This window comes from Delphinus delphis, chromosome 4, assembly GCF_949987515.2.
Source record: "Delphinus delphis chromosome 4, mDelDel1.2, whole genome shotgun sequence".
Lineage (NCBI taxonomy): Eukaryota > Metazoa > Chordata > Mammalia > Artiodactyla > Delphinidae > Delphinus > Delphinus delphis.
Window position 1 is genome coordinate 42,510,530 of NC_082686.1, and position 15,186 is coordinate 42,525,715.

Sequence of the window (15,186 nt, forward strand, 5' to 3'; positions counted from 1 at the left end):
CTATTGAAATTTTCAGCAGCCCAAGGTTACACCAATGTTATATAAGAAGGCACATGTTCTTTCTGCATCTCTTCTTTCTAGTACAGTCTTGAAAGTTGCCCTCAGAGCGATTGTAAATTACCCTTCATTTTTGGTGGTTGAATCTCCTAATACTTATAACTGAAATAACTCTGGAGATCCATAGGCTAAAATTTCCTCCCAGGATAATAACAATTCTACTTGTGTTAGCATACTTGAACTCTTGGAGTGATGCCACTTTCTCATTATATACTGTCTGCTTTTCTGTGGAGTTATATGACCTAACTTAACTTGTGGTCAGACCTCACAAATTAGATGCTTCACAACAAAAATGTATAGGAGTTTCACTCAGGGAAGAAAACATAATATCTCATATATGATCTGGCTAGATGTTATGAACATTTCAGTAAAAAAAAGTTTGACCTGGAGGTCTTTGCACCGTGGGTGGCTTCCCAAGACCCTCTGAAATCACATACACAATTCTGAGTGCATGTGTATTTTTCTTGGGAGCAGATTCTAGCTCTCATCAAATTCCTAAAGGATTTCATGGCCAAAGAGGTTAAAAAAAAACATGGCAGTGAGTTTTTATATTAGGAGAAATAATAAGCAGGGTTTTATTATTAATAATGTTTTTTATTGATATCGGACTTTTGTCTCCACCCTCTATATGCCTATTTGACTCACCTTTCTTCTAGACAATATTACAGGAAACTGTTAGTTTGCAAGTTTCTTTGAGTCATATTCTTTCTTATAAGTGCCCAAGAGAAGTTAATTAGGTTATGGGTTATCCTAATACTGTTCTTAGAATTTGAGTCAAATGGACTTTCATGAGTCAGACCTTTCAATAAGAAATAGGAGAACCTGGGTCGTTTTTAGAATTCTGGAAACCCATAAGTATGAAAGTATGGACTACCTATGTCACTTAATCACTTGATCCTTAGTTGTAGTGGTGGGTCCCTTAATTTACTATTTTTACCATCTGAAACCCCTACTCACTTTATTTATAGGGTCCATTGGCTTAAGATTTCTTTTCTTTCAGCGCAAACTTACCAAGCTGTCATCTTCATCAACTTTATTTAGTTATACTGTTGACTCACCTCTACATTTCCTTACTGAGGGCTTCCTTTTGTCTGTAATGGCATCCAGCTTCACTAACAGCAGCTGTAGTTTACAGTAAAGCTTCTCAGCTGGTTGACTTCCTAGGTAATTTATGCACAAAGAGCCTGTAGAGGTTCCCATCCTTTCCCTCCCCTGTCCCAGCACACTCTATTGTAAAACAAAATAACGAAGAAAAACCTGTCGACAGTGTCGTCAGGCGGCAAGATGTTATCCAGGGATCACCTGTATCAGCATCAGACCAGACCTGTTGTATTTTTTAGGGTGGGGCCAAGGATGCCTCTGGCTTTTTCACAGGTTCTCCAGATCTCTCTGCTGCACAGCAGAAATTGAGATCTACTGGTGCAGGGGAAAGCATGGGCTTTGAAGTCAGCCAGGCCTTGAGTAGGTTACTTAATCTTCCCCAGCTTCTATGTCTCCACTTGTAAATAAGGATTTTAATACTTCTCTTGTCCTGTGAATTCTAAAATAATGTATTTAAAGCATCTCATTCAGTGCTTTCTTTACTAGTTTTCTGTGCATGCGATGGTGGATATGAATAGTTACTATTGATGATATGCTGTGTCTAGGTAGAGATGAATTAGGAGAGCTAGTTTTAAAGTGGCATATGTGAATTCAAGCTACATGAAGCTTTTGATTACAGAAAATGACATGGCTTAGTGGGTAAGAATAGGAACCCAAGTGCTCAAAATAATTATTGCATACTTTCTGAACCAGTAGATTCCTAATAGAGTGCCTCCGATGCGTAAGAATTTTTTCTTTTAAGGTAGTAATTTTAAGGAAAAAATGGCTACTTTTAGTGCCTATTGTGTGTGAATAAACAAAATGTTCAGCAGCTAATTAAATATGTTTATGTTGCTTAGGTTAGGGTGCTTTTGAAATATAACAATGAAAATTGTATGTGATATATTACTCTGCTATGAATCTTTCTATGATTAAGTCTTGCTTTAAAAGCAGTATGTTTAGATATAACTGCTACTAGAAAATTACTATTTTCTGAACCCATCTGGATATAATTATGCTAATGAATATTAAGTAGTACTCGATATTTTCCGTTTTCATGATAAACAAGTTAGGAACAATTATAAACAAGTATCAGTAAGGTACTACATTAAAGGATATAGCACAAGTTTAAAAGGGACAGAAGCAATATCTCTCAACCACCTGATTTAGCTGGGGAGTTTATCACTAGTTTTAAATTTATCTTTTTTTATAATGTTCCTTAAACATTTGAAGCTGACCTGTGGGAAACATCTTTTTCTCCGGTAATGCTTGTAACTGACACAGTAGAAAACTCTTCAATTTCTTTATATTTTATAAGTTAAAAATTATTTAATAGTGTTAGGAGACATATATATATATATATATACACACACATATATAGTCATATTCCTGTTCACATAAGAATTCTCTCATTTTCCCATCACCAAATTTGCTCAGTTATCTGCTTTTATTCCTTTGTCTTCCCTCCTGTAATATGGAAGAAGTGTTTCTGCTCCTGTCCAAGATCCCACCCCTTTCTACTATTGTATTGGGTTGGCCAAAAGGTTCTTTCGGTTTTTTACGTAAGATGGCTCTAGTAGCGCTTAGTTGTCTTTAACTTCATTCGAAGCAATTTTGTTAGATTGTGTGTGACAGCTGTCATATCAGGGTGCATTAAAAAAAAACATAAAAATTGGTGAATTTTTGTGTAGCCATTTTAATATTGAAGACGGAAGGAAAAAAGCAACATTTTCAGCGTATTATGCTTTGTTATTTCAAGAAAGGTAAAAATGCAACCGAAACGCAAAAAAAGATTTGTACAGTGTATGGAGAAGGTGCTGTGACTGATCAAATGTGTCAAAAGTGGTTTGCGAAGTTTGGTGCTGGAGATTTCTTGCTGGACGATGCTCCGCTGTTGGGTAGACCAGTTGAAGTTGATAGTGATCAAATCGAGACATTAATTGAGAACAACCAACATTATACCACTCGGGAGACAGCCGACATACTCAAAATATCCAAATAAAGCGTTGAAATCATTTGTACCAGCTTGGTTATTTTAATCGCTTTGATATTTGGGTTCCACGTAAGTTAAGCGAAAAAAACTTTCTTGACCGTATTTCCGCGTGTGATTCTCTACTTAAACGTAACGGAAACGTTCCGTTTTTAAAACAAATTGTGACAGGTGATGAAAAGTGGATACTGTACAATAATGTGGAATGGAAGAGATCGTGGGGCAAGCGAAATGAACCACCACCAACCAAACCAAAGGCTGGTCTTCATCCAAAGAAGGTGATGGTTGTGTATATGGTGGAATTGGAAGGGAGTCTTCTATTATGAGCTCCTTCTGGAAAATCAGATGATTAATTCCAACAAGTGCTGCTCCCAATTAGACCAACTGAAAGCAGCACTCGACCAAAAATGTCCAGAATTAGTCAACCAAAAACGTATAATCTTCCATCTGGATAATGCAAGACCACATATTTCTTTGATGACCAGGCAAAAACTGTTAGAGCTTGGCTGGGAAGTTCTGATTCATCCGCCATATTCACCAGACATTGCACTTCGGATTTCCATTTATTTAGGTCTTCACAAAATTCTTTCAATGGAAAAAATTTCAATTCCCTGGAAGACCGTAAAAGGTACCTGGAACAATTCTTTGCCCAAAATGATAAAAAGTTTTGGGAAGATGGAATTATGAAGTTGCCTGAAACATGGCAGAAGGTAGTGGAACAAAACGGCGAATATGTTGTTCAATAAATTTCTTGGTAAAAATGGAAAATGTGTCTTCGACTTTTACTTTAAAATGGAAGGAACTTTTTTGGCCAACCCAATATATTATTCCTCCCCTTTCTTATATCGAGTTTCTCTCTCTGGATCATTCCCATCGGCAGAATGTGCTCTTGTGTTTCTTTAAGTATTGTGGAATCCTTTGGCTCTACATCTCTCTTCACATGTTGACTCCTTTTTGTAGTATTCTATTCAAAATTCTGGAAAGAATTGCCTGTAGTGGATTCTGTACTTATTTATATCACACTCTTTCCTCAACATGCTCCATTTGTGCTTTCATTCCTACAATTCCTTGAAACTGCTCTTATTGGAGTCAACAAATTATCTCCATGTTGCCAAATCCATTGTCACTTTGCTGTTCTTATTTTACCTAAAATTGAGTATTTCCTCAACTTTGTTTTCCTTTTAGCACTTTTGCATTACAGCATACTTTTCTTGATTTTCCTCCTACTTCATCGATGGTTCCTTCTTAGTCTTTTTTGTTAACTCCTCTTCTGCTTTAAATCTAAATTTTAGAATATCCCAGGCTCTTTTCTGGGCTTGCAGTTTTTTGCATCTAGATACTTTTGAGGCCTTAAATACTGTTTATTTACTCAGAGGACCCAAATCTATAGCTTTGACATCGCCCAAGAGTTCCTACTGATATAGCTAATACCTTAGAAACCTCCACTTTGACATTTTATGGTCATCTCAGGTTCTATTGGCCAAAACAGAATTTCTTGATTTCCTTCTCACCCTTAGTGTTGAAACCTTCATCTCCTGTCTTTTCCCATCTCAGTAAAAGCTATCATAATCTAATCAGTATCCTGTAGATTCTACCTCTTAAATCTATCACATTTTAGTCTAATTTTTTTTTTTCCATCACTACAACTTGGTATACAGTAGTTAAGAACTGGTTCTGCAATCAGATTGCCTAGGTTCAAATCCCAGTTCTCTGTGTACAGTTTCTGTGACCTGAGTCAGGTTACTTAACCTAGCTGTACTTCAGTGTTCTTGTTGGTAAAATTGTAAAATTATTAGAACAATGCTGGGACATAGCAAGGATTTTTTTTTTTATTAGTCTTGAGTGTTAGTACTGCTGCTACCACCATCACCACCTCCACTCCCATCCTAGCTCAGGCCTCCATCATCTCTTAACTGGGACTATTGCATTAGCCTTCTAATTGTTTTCTATACCTATATGCTTGTCCTCTACTCACCTGCCCCAAATCCATTCTGACCCGTTCTCCGTACAGTAGACAGGATGATTTTTTCCCAAATATAAATTACATAACATTACTCCCAGGCCCCAAAACAGCTTTGCCTTTATTACACTTGCTGTAAACTTCAGACTTACAGGGCTTTACATCTAGCCCCTGCTGACCTTTCTTAACCTCATCTCTTACCTCACTGCTCTTTTCCCACTGTGATACAACTGTACTGCTCATTCTTCTTTGAACAGAGTAAGTTATACTCTCCTCAGGGTCTTTGTACTATTTGTTTCATATGCCTGGAATATGTGCTTCCCTTGTCCTCATCACTCAGATCTTCACTTACATTACCTTTTAGAGAGGCCTATATTTTCCACGTAGCCAAAAGAAGCCACTCTGACAATATCTTATCATCCTTATTTTAAACTTCTGCCAAGAACTTAACATTGTCTAATATTTGTATTTGTTATATGCTTTCTCCACTAGAATGTTAGTTCCCAAACTCTATCCCCATGTGAGTTCAGACTGTGCCCCTAGCCCCTAGTCTAGTGCCTGGCTTCACAATAAAGTGATGGAGAAAATTCCAAGCATACCATTGCCTTTTATTTTTTACTATATTTGCCAACCCTCTTAATCTGTAATACAGTGTCCTGAATGGACCCAAGTTCAGGAAAACAGTGCCTTAACTTAGCTTTTTAGGCCTTAAGCTAAAAGCAGCTCCTAGTTACCAACTAGACTCTTCATTAAGTACATAGTTGGGTTTTCCTAGGATTTGTTGACCACAGAGTTAACTGACCTATCTGAACATAAAAGATTTGATGCAGGGCTTCCCTGGTGGCGCAGTGGTTGAGAGTCCGCCTGCCGATGCAGGGGACACAGGTTCGTGCTCCGGTCTGGGAATATCCCACATGCTGCGGAGCGGCTAGGCCTGTGAGCCATGACCGCTGAGGCTGTGTGTCCGGAGCCTGTGCTTGGCAACGGGAGAGGCCACAAAAGTGAGAGGCCTGCGTACCGCAAAAAAAAAAAAAAAAAAAAAAAAAAAATTTGATGCAGCTTCTAGTTTGATTTGGCTTTAATAGAGCACCACTTGAATTCTTGTTTTATACAATTCTTAACTACCAAAATGTTCTTAAATGAACCTAAAGCATTGTTTAAGTAGTTGTCACTTACTGACATTCATCTTGTTAAGGCATTGGAAGTTACAAAAATATGTAATAGAGCTTGATACCTGTCTAGAAACTTAAGATCATTTACCTCATTTTCAATTGTTAACCCATGAGTTTAAAGCTAATATGCTATTTTTAGTTTAATAAATGAAGACTTGTTTTATGTCACTTGCTTTAGAAATTTCTGTAACTCTAGTGGGTAAGGGCAAAAGGGGAAAATTATAACTTAATAGTGATGAAAGTATGTGAATGGCTCTATGAAATGAAGAAAAATGACACAAGACACTAAATTATGGGACATCCTTCATTCTAAAGTGGGAGAAATTTCTAAAATAGCTTCTTTATTTTGAGCCACAACATGGACAACACCAGCAACACAATACCCTGCAAGGATTTCTTTTTTTGTATTTTACAGCTAGTCCAAATTTTTCTTTAGTAGTGTTAACATACTCTTTTATGCCATTCACTATCATTTCAATATTGTTGATGCTTTCTCCCTGTTCCTCTACTAAAAGAGATATCTGAATGAAAAGGTCCCTTAAATCCTTTATTTGGTTCTCCAAATTAACAAATTCTTTGTGTCTCTGTTCCATCTCTGAGAGTTGTGCTTTAGTGATACTGATTTCTCGAAGTAAGCTTTCATTAAAAACTTCCCATTTTCCTTGATGAAGCATATCATTTACCTCTTCTTCCAGCACTTCTTTTCCAGCAACTTCAAGCTGACGGAAAATAAATGTCCTGCACTTCTCTTGCTTTGCTGCTATTGTGTCATTGTATAGAAACATAGTTTGCTGAAAATGGCGGAACATCGCAGCATGCTGAGATTTAAGTATCCTTGTGACCACTGATGATGGACCGTTTTCATCCTCTGACTTCTTAACTTCTTTTACTAAATCATCCAAACGTCTATTAATGTGTTCTGCTTGGACTTTTATCTCTTTTGTAATGCTAGACTCTCTCTTAAGTAGACTAAACCTTCTCATAGAAGCCACCAGACTTTTCTGTTGCTGCCCAAATTTTTGAACATCATCTGTCAAGTTGTTAATACTCTCCTGTAGTTTTTGTATCTCATGTAGGTGTCTCTCAGCTACAGGCTCTCTTTCATAAATAACAGCTTGCTGCAGAAACACCCCTTGTTCCTCTGCTTCTGTAGTCGACACATCCTTGTCTCTAGAGAGCTCAATTTCCTTTGTTCTTTGCTTTAGTTCTTGAAGTCGGTCTTTCATCTTCCCTGTCCTCCTAAAAGCAAAAATGATTGTGTTGAACAAAGAAAAATTTGGTATTTCCTCCCAGTAGCAGTTGGCTTTACATAGCTATGTCTATCTCTCAGGAAAAATCCTCCTAGTTTTCTGAAAAGATGACTAAAAATTAGAAAAATCAATAAGAATTTCCTCATAAAGATCACTGAAATAGAAAAAGTAATGTAAACTATTTTGTAAATCACTTCGCATAATGCAGTGCTTCTATGAGTCCCATACAGTTGAGTAAAGTAGCTGAGTAAGCAGTGATAGAGAAATAATTGCCCCCAAATAAGTTCTCAGTGTCACGATACTGCCACAGAATAGATTTTTCTTGATTTAGGAAGCTATATCTTAGAATGGAAGATTTGACCATATCTTTTTAGGATTAAAAGGTCACATTAAAAGGAAGATTTGACCATATCTTTTTAGGATTAAAAGGTCACTCTGAATGTGTCCTTATTACTGGAGATACGGTTCCCAGTTAATTTGGTCTATGTAATGTCAAAAAAACATACTCATTTTGCTAAATGTGTGTAGTTCAGCTAAAACCAGTATAGTGACAGGGCAGATTCCATATGAGAGCTTTAAGCAATATAGGTAATGTTGAATTTATCACAAAATTTCTCAGGCTTCTGGATTGACTAACACATTATTTGACATAGCTTTGTTTTCTTATCCATTGCATATATATAGAATCATATTCTTGGTTTAATCATGCTGATGTCTCATTATTAGCATTCCTTTGCAAAGATATCCAGACTGTGTTAGAAAAAAATTTTTGTTAATTCATAATAAGTGATATTTTTACAAACATGAGAATATATAAAATCTTATTTGGGGGACACTGATAATATTGACACTTACTGTATGCTGTGTTGGTAGTTATTCATGGAATCAATTTGATGTACATAATTATATAGTGATATACATGAAGTGAATAAAAAGAAATCCTTGTTAATAAAATACTTTCTTTTCACAGCACATCTTGACTTTAGAAAGGCATCTAAAATGCTTTTCATGATATTTTTGTGGATAAGAGGAAGCTGTTAGGGAGTTACAAGTAGCTCATTGAACCACACATAGTATCAACTAGAGAAAAAGGTCTCTAATATGACGCTGTTATGCTATGGGATTCAGTTCTTGATATGTTTATGCAAATATTTTTATCAGTTATTTGGGTGTCGTAGAAGGCATGCTTATCAAACATGTTGATGGCACAACATTTGGAGAATTCTTTAGTATGTTGAAATACAGAATTGGGATTTGAAAATTAAAATAGAACAGAACACTATACTAAAATAACAAAAACATGTTTAACTGGATAGATCTAAAGTATTGCACCTAGTTGTTTAGAAAACACCTTTACATCTATAAACTGGAAGACCCTTGAGTTCATAGCAGTGCTTATAAAAATCACTGGAGATTTTAGTTAATTTTGAGCTTTTAATCAGAACTATCAGAATAGTTATTATGCTTTCATGAATAATAATGTGATGTCTAGATAGACTAAGAAAGATATTTGTTCCACTGACTCTATGCTAGTGAAAGCAAATGGGAGAGGGACTGTGTTAAGTATGAGATGAAAATCCACAAATTGGGAATTTCCAAGCTGTCATGGAAAGGATGAGATTGGAAGACCATAGTATATGGAGAGTTGTTGAAAGAAATGGAAATATTTGTTCTGAAAAAGAGAAGGTCGAGGGAATATCTACAACTGTTTTCTAAAATGTGTAGATCTGTATATATGAGGGATTAGACTTACCTGGTGTAACTCCAAAGGGCAGCGTGGGTGGAAATTACATGGAGTGAGGTTCGGTTCAGTATAAAGAAGACTTTTCACACAAGTAGAGCTGTCTGAAGATGGAATGAACTGTTTCATGAGATAAAAACCTTGCCATCACTAGAGATGTTCCAGATGTTCTTGAATGATGACCCAGTCGAGGATACTGTAGAAATGATGCCTGTATTACATAAAAAGTTAAACGAATATCCTGATAATATTCCTTTGGTTTTAAAGAACTGACATTCTGTCAAATAATTTTTGAAGCTTACTATATGCAAAGTTTTAAATGCTATAGTGTGTATTCAGTAATACCTGTCCTTGAGTAATTAATATCTGAGGGGAGATGGACAATACACAATTAAACAGATAAATGAGATAATTTTCGATCTTGATAGATCAATTAGGCAAGGCCTCTCTAAGGAGCTATTTGAGTGTAGACCTAAATGTTGAGAAGATGGAGAGCCAAGAAAGTGCATCTTGAGTATTGGAGATGGGGTGCCAGGGCAGTGAATAGGACTGGTATGTTTTAAGAACAAAATTAATGCTTATATAGATAGAAATTAATATGGGCAGTAACATTGGAGGAGTGAAGTCAGGACGGTAGGTGGGGATCAGATCACCAAGGGCCTTGTGGGTCAAAGTAAGGAATTTAGATTTTATTCTAGATGCAGTGGCGGACAGTGAAAGGATAAATAGGGTATTGACGTAAGATTTATGTTTTTAAAAGATCACTGTATAGAGAATAGTTTCCTGATAACCTCCAGGAGACATCTGGATGGAAACTAGATGGAATAAATGGGAACCATCTGGGATATATTTTGCAGGTAGAAGCAATAGGACTTATTGGTGATTTTAACCCTTCAGTAGCACTTAACCACTACTTCTTGAAATTATTTTACGTATGTCTCCTGGCTTTCCTCTTGCCTCTTTGGCTCCTCCTCCATCATTTTCTCCTCCCTGGTTTCTTCTCGTCTTTCCTACCGCTGAATACTGGAATACTTCCACACACAGTCCTCTTTTTATCCACCGTTGTTTTCCAGTCTCACAGTGTTAAATGCCGTCCGTTAGCTGATGACTCAAAGTTATATCTCAAGTCTAGACTGTTCTCATAACACTTGTCTACTCAACAGCTTCATTTGAATGTCTGTGTCTAAAATAATTTCCTGATCTTCCAACTCCCAAACTGCTGCTCCATCTCAGTAAGTGGCACCTCTTCCAGTCTCTTCTTCCAGTCTTCTTCCAAGTCACCCTACCAAAAACTTGGGAGTCATTCTGGACTACGTGACTACTCTGTTTTGTGTCCCCCTCCCCCCTCCCCCCCCACACCCTTATATTCAAACTAACAGGGAATCTTGTCAATCCCTTTTTCAGGGTACATCAGGAACCACCTCCCTGGTTCAAGTCACCATCCTTTCTCACCTGGATTATTGCAGTAGTCTCCTACATGGTCTCCTTGCTTCTTCCTTTGTATCCCCGTCTCCTCTGGTCTTAACACAGAAACAAGAGTTAAAATGTAAGTCAGATCATGTCATTCCTGTGCCTAAAGCCCTCCTTTAGAGTGATCTCTCAGAGGAAAAGCCAGAGCCTACAAGGTCCAATATGACTTCTCCACCTCTCCTTTTGCCCTTCTGACCATGCCTCCTAGAACTCCCCCTCCCTCTGCCCCAATCACACTGTGCTCCTGGTTATCCCTCACACAAACCTGGCAGGATCCTGCCTTAGGGCTTTGGCACTTGCTGTCTTCTCTGTTTGGAATGCTCTTCCCCATGTAGTGCTGTCTTATTCCTCCAACTTCTTTAAATCTTACTGAGATGACACCCTCTCAGTAAGGCTGTCCTTGGTCACCCTATCTAGAGCTGCAACCACCCTTCCCAGCTTTAGTTTTTTTCCTAGCACTTTTCACTATATTTTACTTATTTATCTTACTTTATTGTCTGCTCTCTTCTCCAAACACAAGCTCCATGAGGGCAAGGATCTTTATTCATTCTGGTATTCCCAGCACCTTCACCAGTCTTATTTATTCAAGTTCTGATATTGAGCTCTTTATAGTTCATATTTTCCTGAGTTCTTAATATGTGACAGGCACTGTTCTAAGTGTGTTGTATGTTCTTTTAAGAACTCTGAATTAAGTATTACCATGGTCTCCATTTTACAGATGATGACATTAAGACCTGATCTTAAGTAACTTAACCAAGATATCAGCTCGTGGTAGAGTTCTGATTCAAATTCAGGCAGTCTAGTTTGAAGGACTCACTCTTTAATGTGCTATAAAGCCTTCTTCAATGGTATCAGATGCTCTATAGAGACCAGTTCAGATAAGTTCTGAGAAGAGGCAATTAGGTTAGTGAAGTGGCTGGGAAAGAAGCCAGATCACAAGGGATACTAAGACCTTGAAATCTGTTTTTGATGGAAAAAGTCTTTTATAGATATTAACAGTTTACTCAGAGGCATTTGCTATGTACCTGTGTTGCTGAGCATTTTAAGTACTGGTTGGAAACATTTAACAGCAAGTTTTTGTTGCCTGTAATGCACTTACAGTTTTCTGCTGTTTATTTTAAATTATCTAAATATGTAATTCAAATAGCTTGCAGTCTTTTATTTTACCACTGATTTGCTATATTAAAAGTAAAAGGCTTCAGTCTGTACAATTTATGCAAATAAGAGACTTCTAAGTAGTGGAAGGATTTCATTCCCTCTGTCTCCCCACCTTTCCATTGTCTGTATTCTACCTTACTTGCAAAGAATAATTTCTTTACCTTAGGAACAAAACTAACCAGATCCAGTGGTTTACTAAGATCTGTGGGAAAAAATAATAAGCTATAATATTAAACCTGGAAAATTTGTGAAAAGAAGATTAGTCAAGGAGGACTATGAGAAGGTGGCAGTATAGATTGCAAACTTTGGGTGTTAGGAAATTAGATCAATATAAAACACTAATATATTGATCCATGTGTTGGGCATACCTTCTAGGAAAGTATTGATATTTACTGGCCTTTGTCCTTACAAGTAGGAAATAAGCAAACTAGAGAAAATATAATACCATGTGAGCATACTATTTTTTTTAATAAAATTATTTATTAATTTTTATTTTTGGCTGTGTTGGGTCTTCGTTGCTGCACGCGCGTTTTCTCTAGTTGCGGCAAGCGGGGGCTACTCTTCGTTGCGGTGCACGGGCTTCTCTTTGCGGTGGCTTCTCTTGTTGCGGAGCGCAGGCTCTAGGGCACAGGCTCAGTAGTTGTGGCACGCGGGCTTAGTTGCTCTGTGGCATGTGGGATCTTCCTGGACCAGGGCTCGAACCTGTGTCCCCTGCATTGGCAGGCGGATTCTTAACCACTGTGCCACCAGGGAAGTCCTAGCGTACTATTTGTTTAAGTCCTTTATTAAAGTGAAAACAAAGTGATTTTAATTGAGAAAGATTTCAGTACTAGAGCAACCAATTAAACGTGCAGAAAGTTTGATATCATTTTTTATATTTTTCCCACCTTTTAAATTATAATAAACAGATGAATTTATATGTATATATAATTTCATATAATTTATTTATAATTAATTAGTTAATTGTAATTAACCTAATATAATCCTTAATATAAAAATTCAGATTTTAAGAGATAAATTGTAAAGATTTTTAGCTTTATAAACTAATTTAGGTTGGGATTTCTTGTGAGTATTAAATATTCAGTTTATGAAAAATTCCACTTGGTCCCATTTTTATCAGTCAAGATATGCTTGGTTATGTCACAGTAATGTCCAGTCACCAAATCTTGATGGATTACAACCACAGAGATGTATTTTTCATTCACATTTCATGTCCATGTTGGGTTAGCAGGGGCTACTGGTTCCCATCTTGGTTTCTCAGAGACCTAAGCTCCACCTTTCTGAATGTGGTAGGCTGGTAGGGCAGTTGGAAGTACTGGAGAGTCTCTCATAGACGTTAAAATGCTGTAGCCTGAAATGATGCGTGTCACTTTCCTTTGCAGCTCCTCGACCAACTGAAAGAGGATGGTAGTGATATGTAGTCCTCACCTGTTCTCCAAAGGAGAGGTGAACCTGGTTTCTTCCACATCTATTGAATATTATAATTTGATTCCAAAAATAATCCTTAGAGGTTAACTAATCAATTTCTCATTTTTCTTAAGGGGAAATTGAAAATCAGAAAAGTTAAGTGTTTTACCCAGAGCTTGCTAGTAGTAGTACTGGTATAATAATGCAAACTTCCTGGCTGCTAGACCAGTGCTTTTTTCATTATAAGATGTATAATATAAATTTCCTAGAATGTATATGTTATGTAAAGCTGGGATCATCTATATGCTCTTTTGTATTCAGTATTTTATAAATATTTGATGATTATGCTAGAACAGATTTTTAAAAACACCTACAAACATTGGGAAGTGATTGTAGAAACTTTTTTTTCATGTGATAACTTTGAGAAAGCAGAATTACCACCCATGATTTATTATATGCCTCTGATAAAGACTAATCTTTCTAGTATAGAGGGAGGTAATTACTAAAGTCAGTTAGCCTAATAATTTATCTTGAATAGCTCCATACTGTTCTTTGTTTGGTTTAGTGTTTATCACTTCCTTATCTGTATGCTCCCTCTGGTATTACCATATTGATGCTGAAAATAAATTCCTCCAAAAGTGTTTAAAACGGATGTCATGTTGCTTTTGATATAGCCATAAGCTTTTTCTTTTCTTTCCTTCCTTCCTTCCTTCCTTCCTTCCTTCCTTCCCTCCTTCCCTCCTTCCCTCCTTCCCTCCTTCCCTCCTTCCCTCCTCCCCCCTACATGATTTGAACAAAGCCTTTTCTTCTAAAAATGTTTTTAATGTGATTATTTTCATCATTAATACAGATACACAGTTTAAGAAGTCAGACCACTTCAAGGCTTATGAAGATATACAGCTGACCCCTGCCTGCCCCACCACATTCTATTTCCAGTTCCTCATTCCCAAAGGCAGTCATTTTCAACTCCTTAGCTATATGTTGCTTTTAAGCTCCCTATTTCTTGATAATTTGCTTATGTAGATGTTTACACTTTTTTCAGTTTTAAATAATCTTTGCTATGAAAGATATGAATTTAACTATTTTTTTTTTTTGGCTGCACCACACAGCTTGCAGGACAGTTCCCTGACCAGGGGTTGAACCTGCACCTTGGCAGTGAAAGTGCGGAGTCCTAACCACAGGACCACCAGGGAATTCTTGGATTTAACTTTCTCTTACACCCCCATCCTTCCCTCAAATTTTTCCTCTCAATGTAATTATATCACAGTTTTTGTTATAGTCAGTATTATATGTTTACGTTATTAGGACTACCCAAATACTATATTTACCAGAATCACATATTATATATACCAGAATCACACCAGAATCATATTATATATACCAGAATCACTAGGGTTATATTTCCTTTCTCAGAATAATTTTTTTCACTGTACCTAGGCTTTTTCAGTGGATAGAGCTAGGAGATGTACATTTTTATTTTAAGAAAGCTTTTCACTGAAGTATTTACGCATATACAGAAAGTGCCCAAAACATAAATGTATACTTTGATGATTTTTCACAAAGCGAACGGACCCATGTAACCACTACACAGATCAAGAACCTTGTAACTTTTAAATTTTTCTTGAAATTATTAATTACCTAAGTTTTTCAGTTGCTTCATTTTGTATATATGCATCACTAATTCATTCTAAAGCTCATTTGCACTGAAAATATTCTCTTAATGTATATATAGCAGGTATTCTTTTCTGTTTCATTTTATTGTTTTATCTTTTGCAGCTTCTTTCTTGGAACCCTGATTACCACACAGCTGTTGTGTTGGAATTTTTCTCTCCTTCTGTGTATTTTCTCCTCGTTCCTTGTTCCTCATCTCTATTTTTGGTTTATCCCCTTGATTTGAGGGC

General features: G+C 36.7%; 2 protein-coding genes across 6 annotated transcripts in view; one reads left to right on the forward strand and one right to left on the reverse strand.

Annotated features, from left to right (window-relative positions):
* ARL13B (ARF like GTPase 13B) overlaps positions 1-15,186 on the forward strand; it is a 76,186-nt gene that overhangs the window by 26,824 nt on the left and 34,176 nt on the right. The gene's annotated exons all lie outside the window — the stretch shown is intronic.
* Positions 1-15,186, reverse strand: part of STX19 (syntaxin 19) — a 41,180-nt gene that overhangs the window by 20,491 nt on the left and 5,503 nt on the right. For 2 of the 4 annotated variants that reach the window (XR_009519230.1, XR_009519229.1), the window contains exons 2-3: positions 10,703-10,770; positions 9,263-9,461 (exon numbers count right to left, since the gene is read on the reverse strand). Coding sequence is in view for 2 of the 4 variants with exons in the window: in XM_060010496.1 (XP_059866479.1) it covers positions 6,601-7,485 (885 nt within the window). In the remaining 2 variants the exon portion in view is untranslated. Of the gene's footprint in view, positions 1-6,338; positions 7,499-9,262; positions 10,054-10,702; positions 10,771-15,186 lie in introns of those variants that run through there. The other 2 variants (XM_060010496.1, XM_060010497.1) reach the window with 2 other exon arrangements.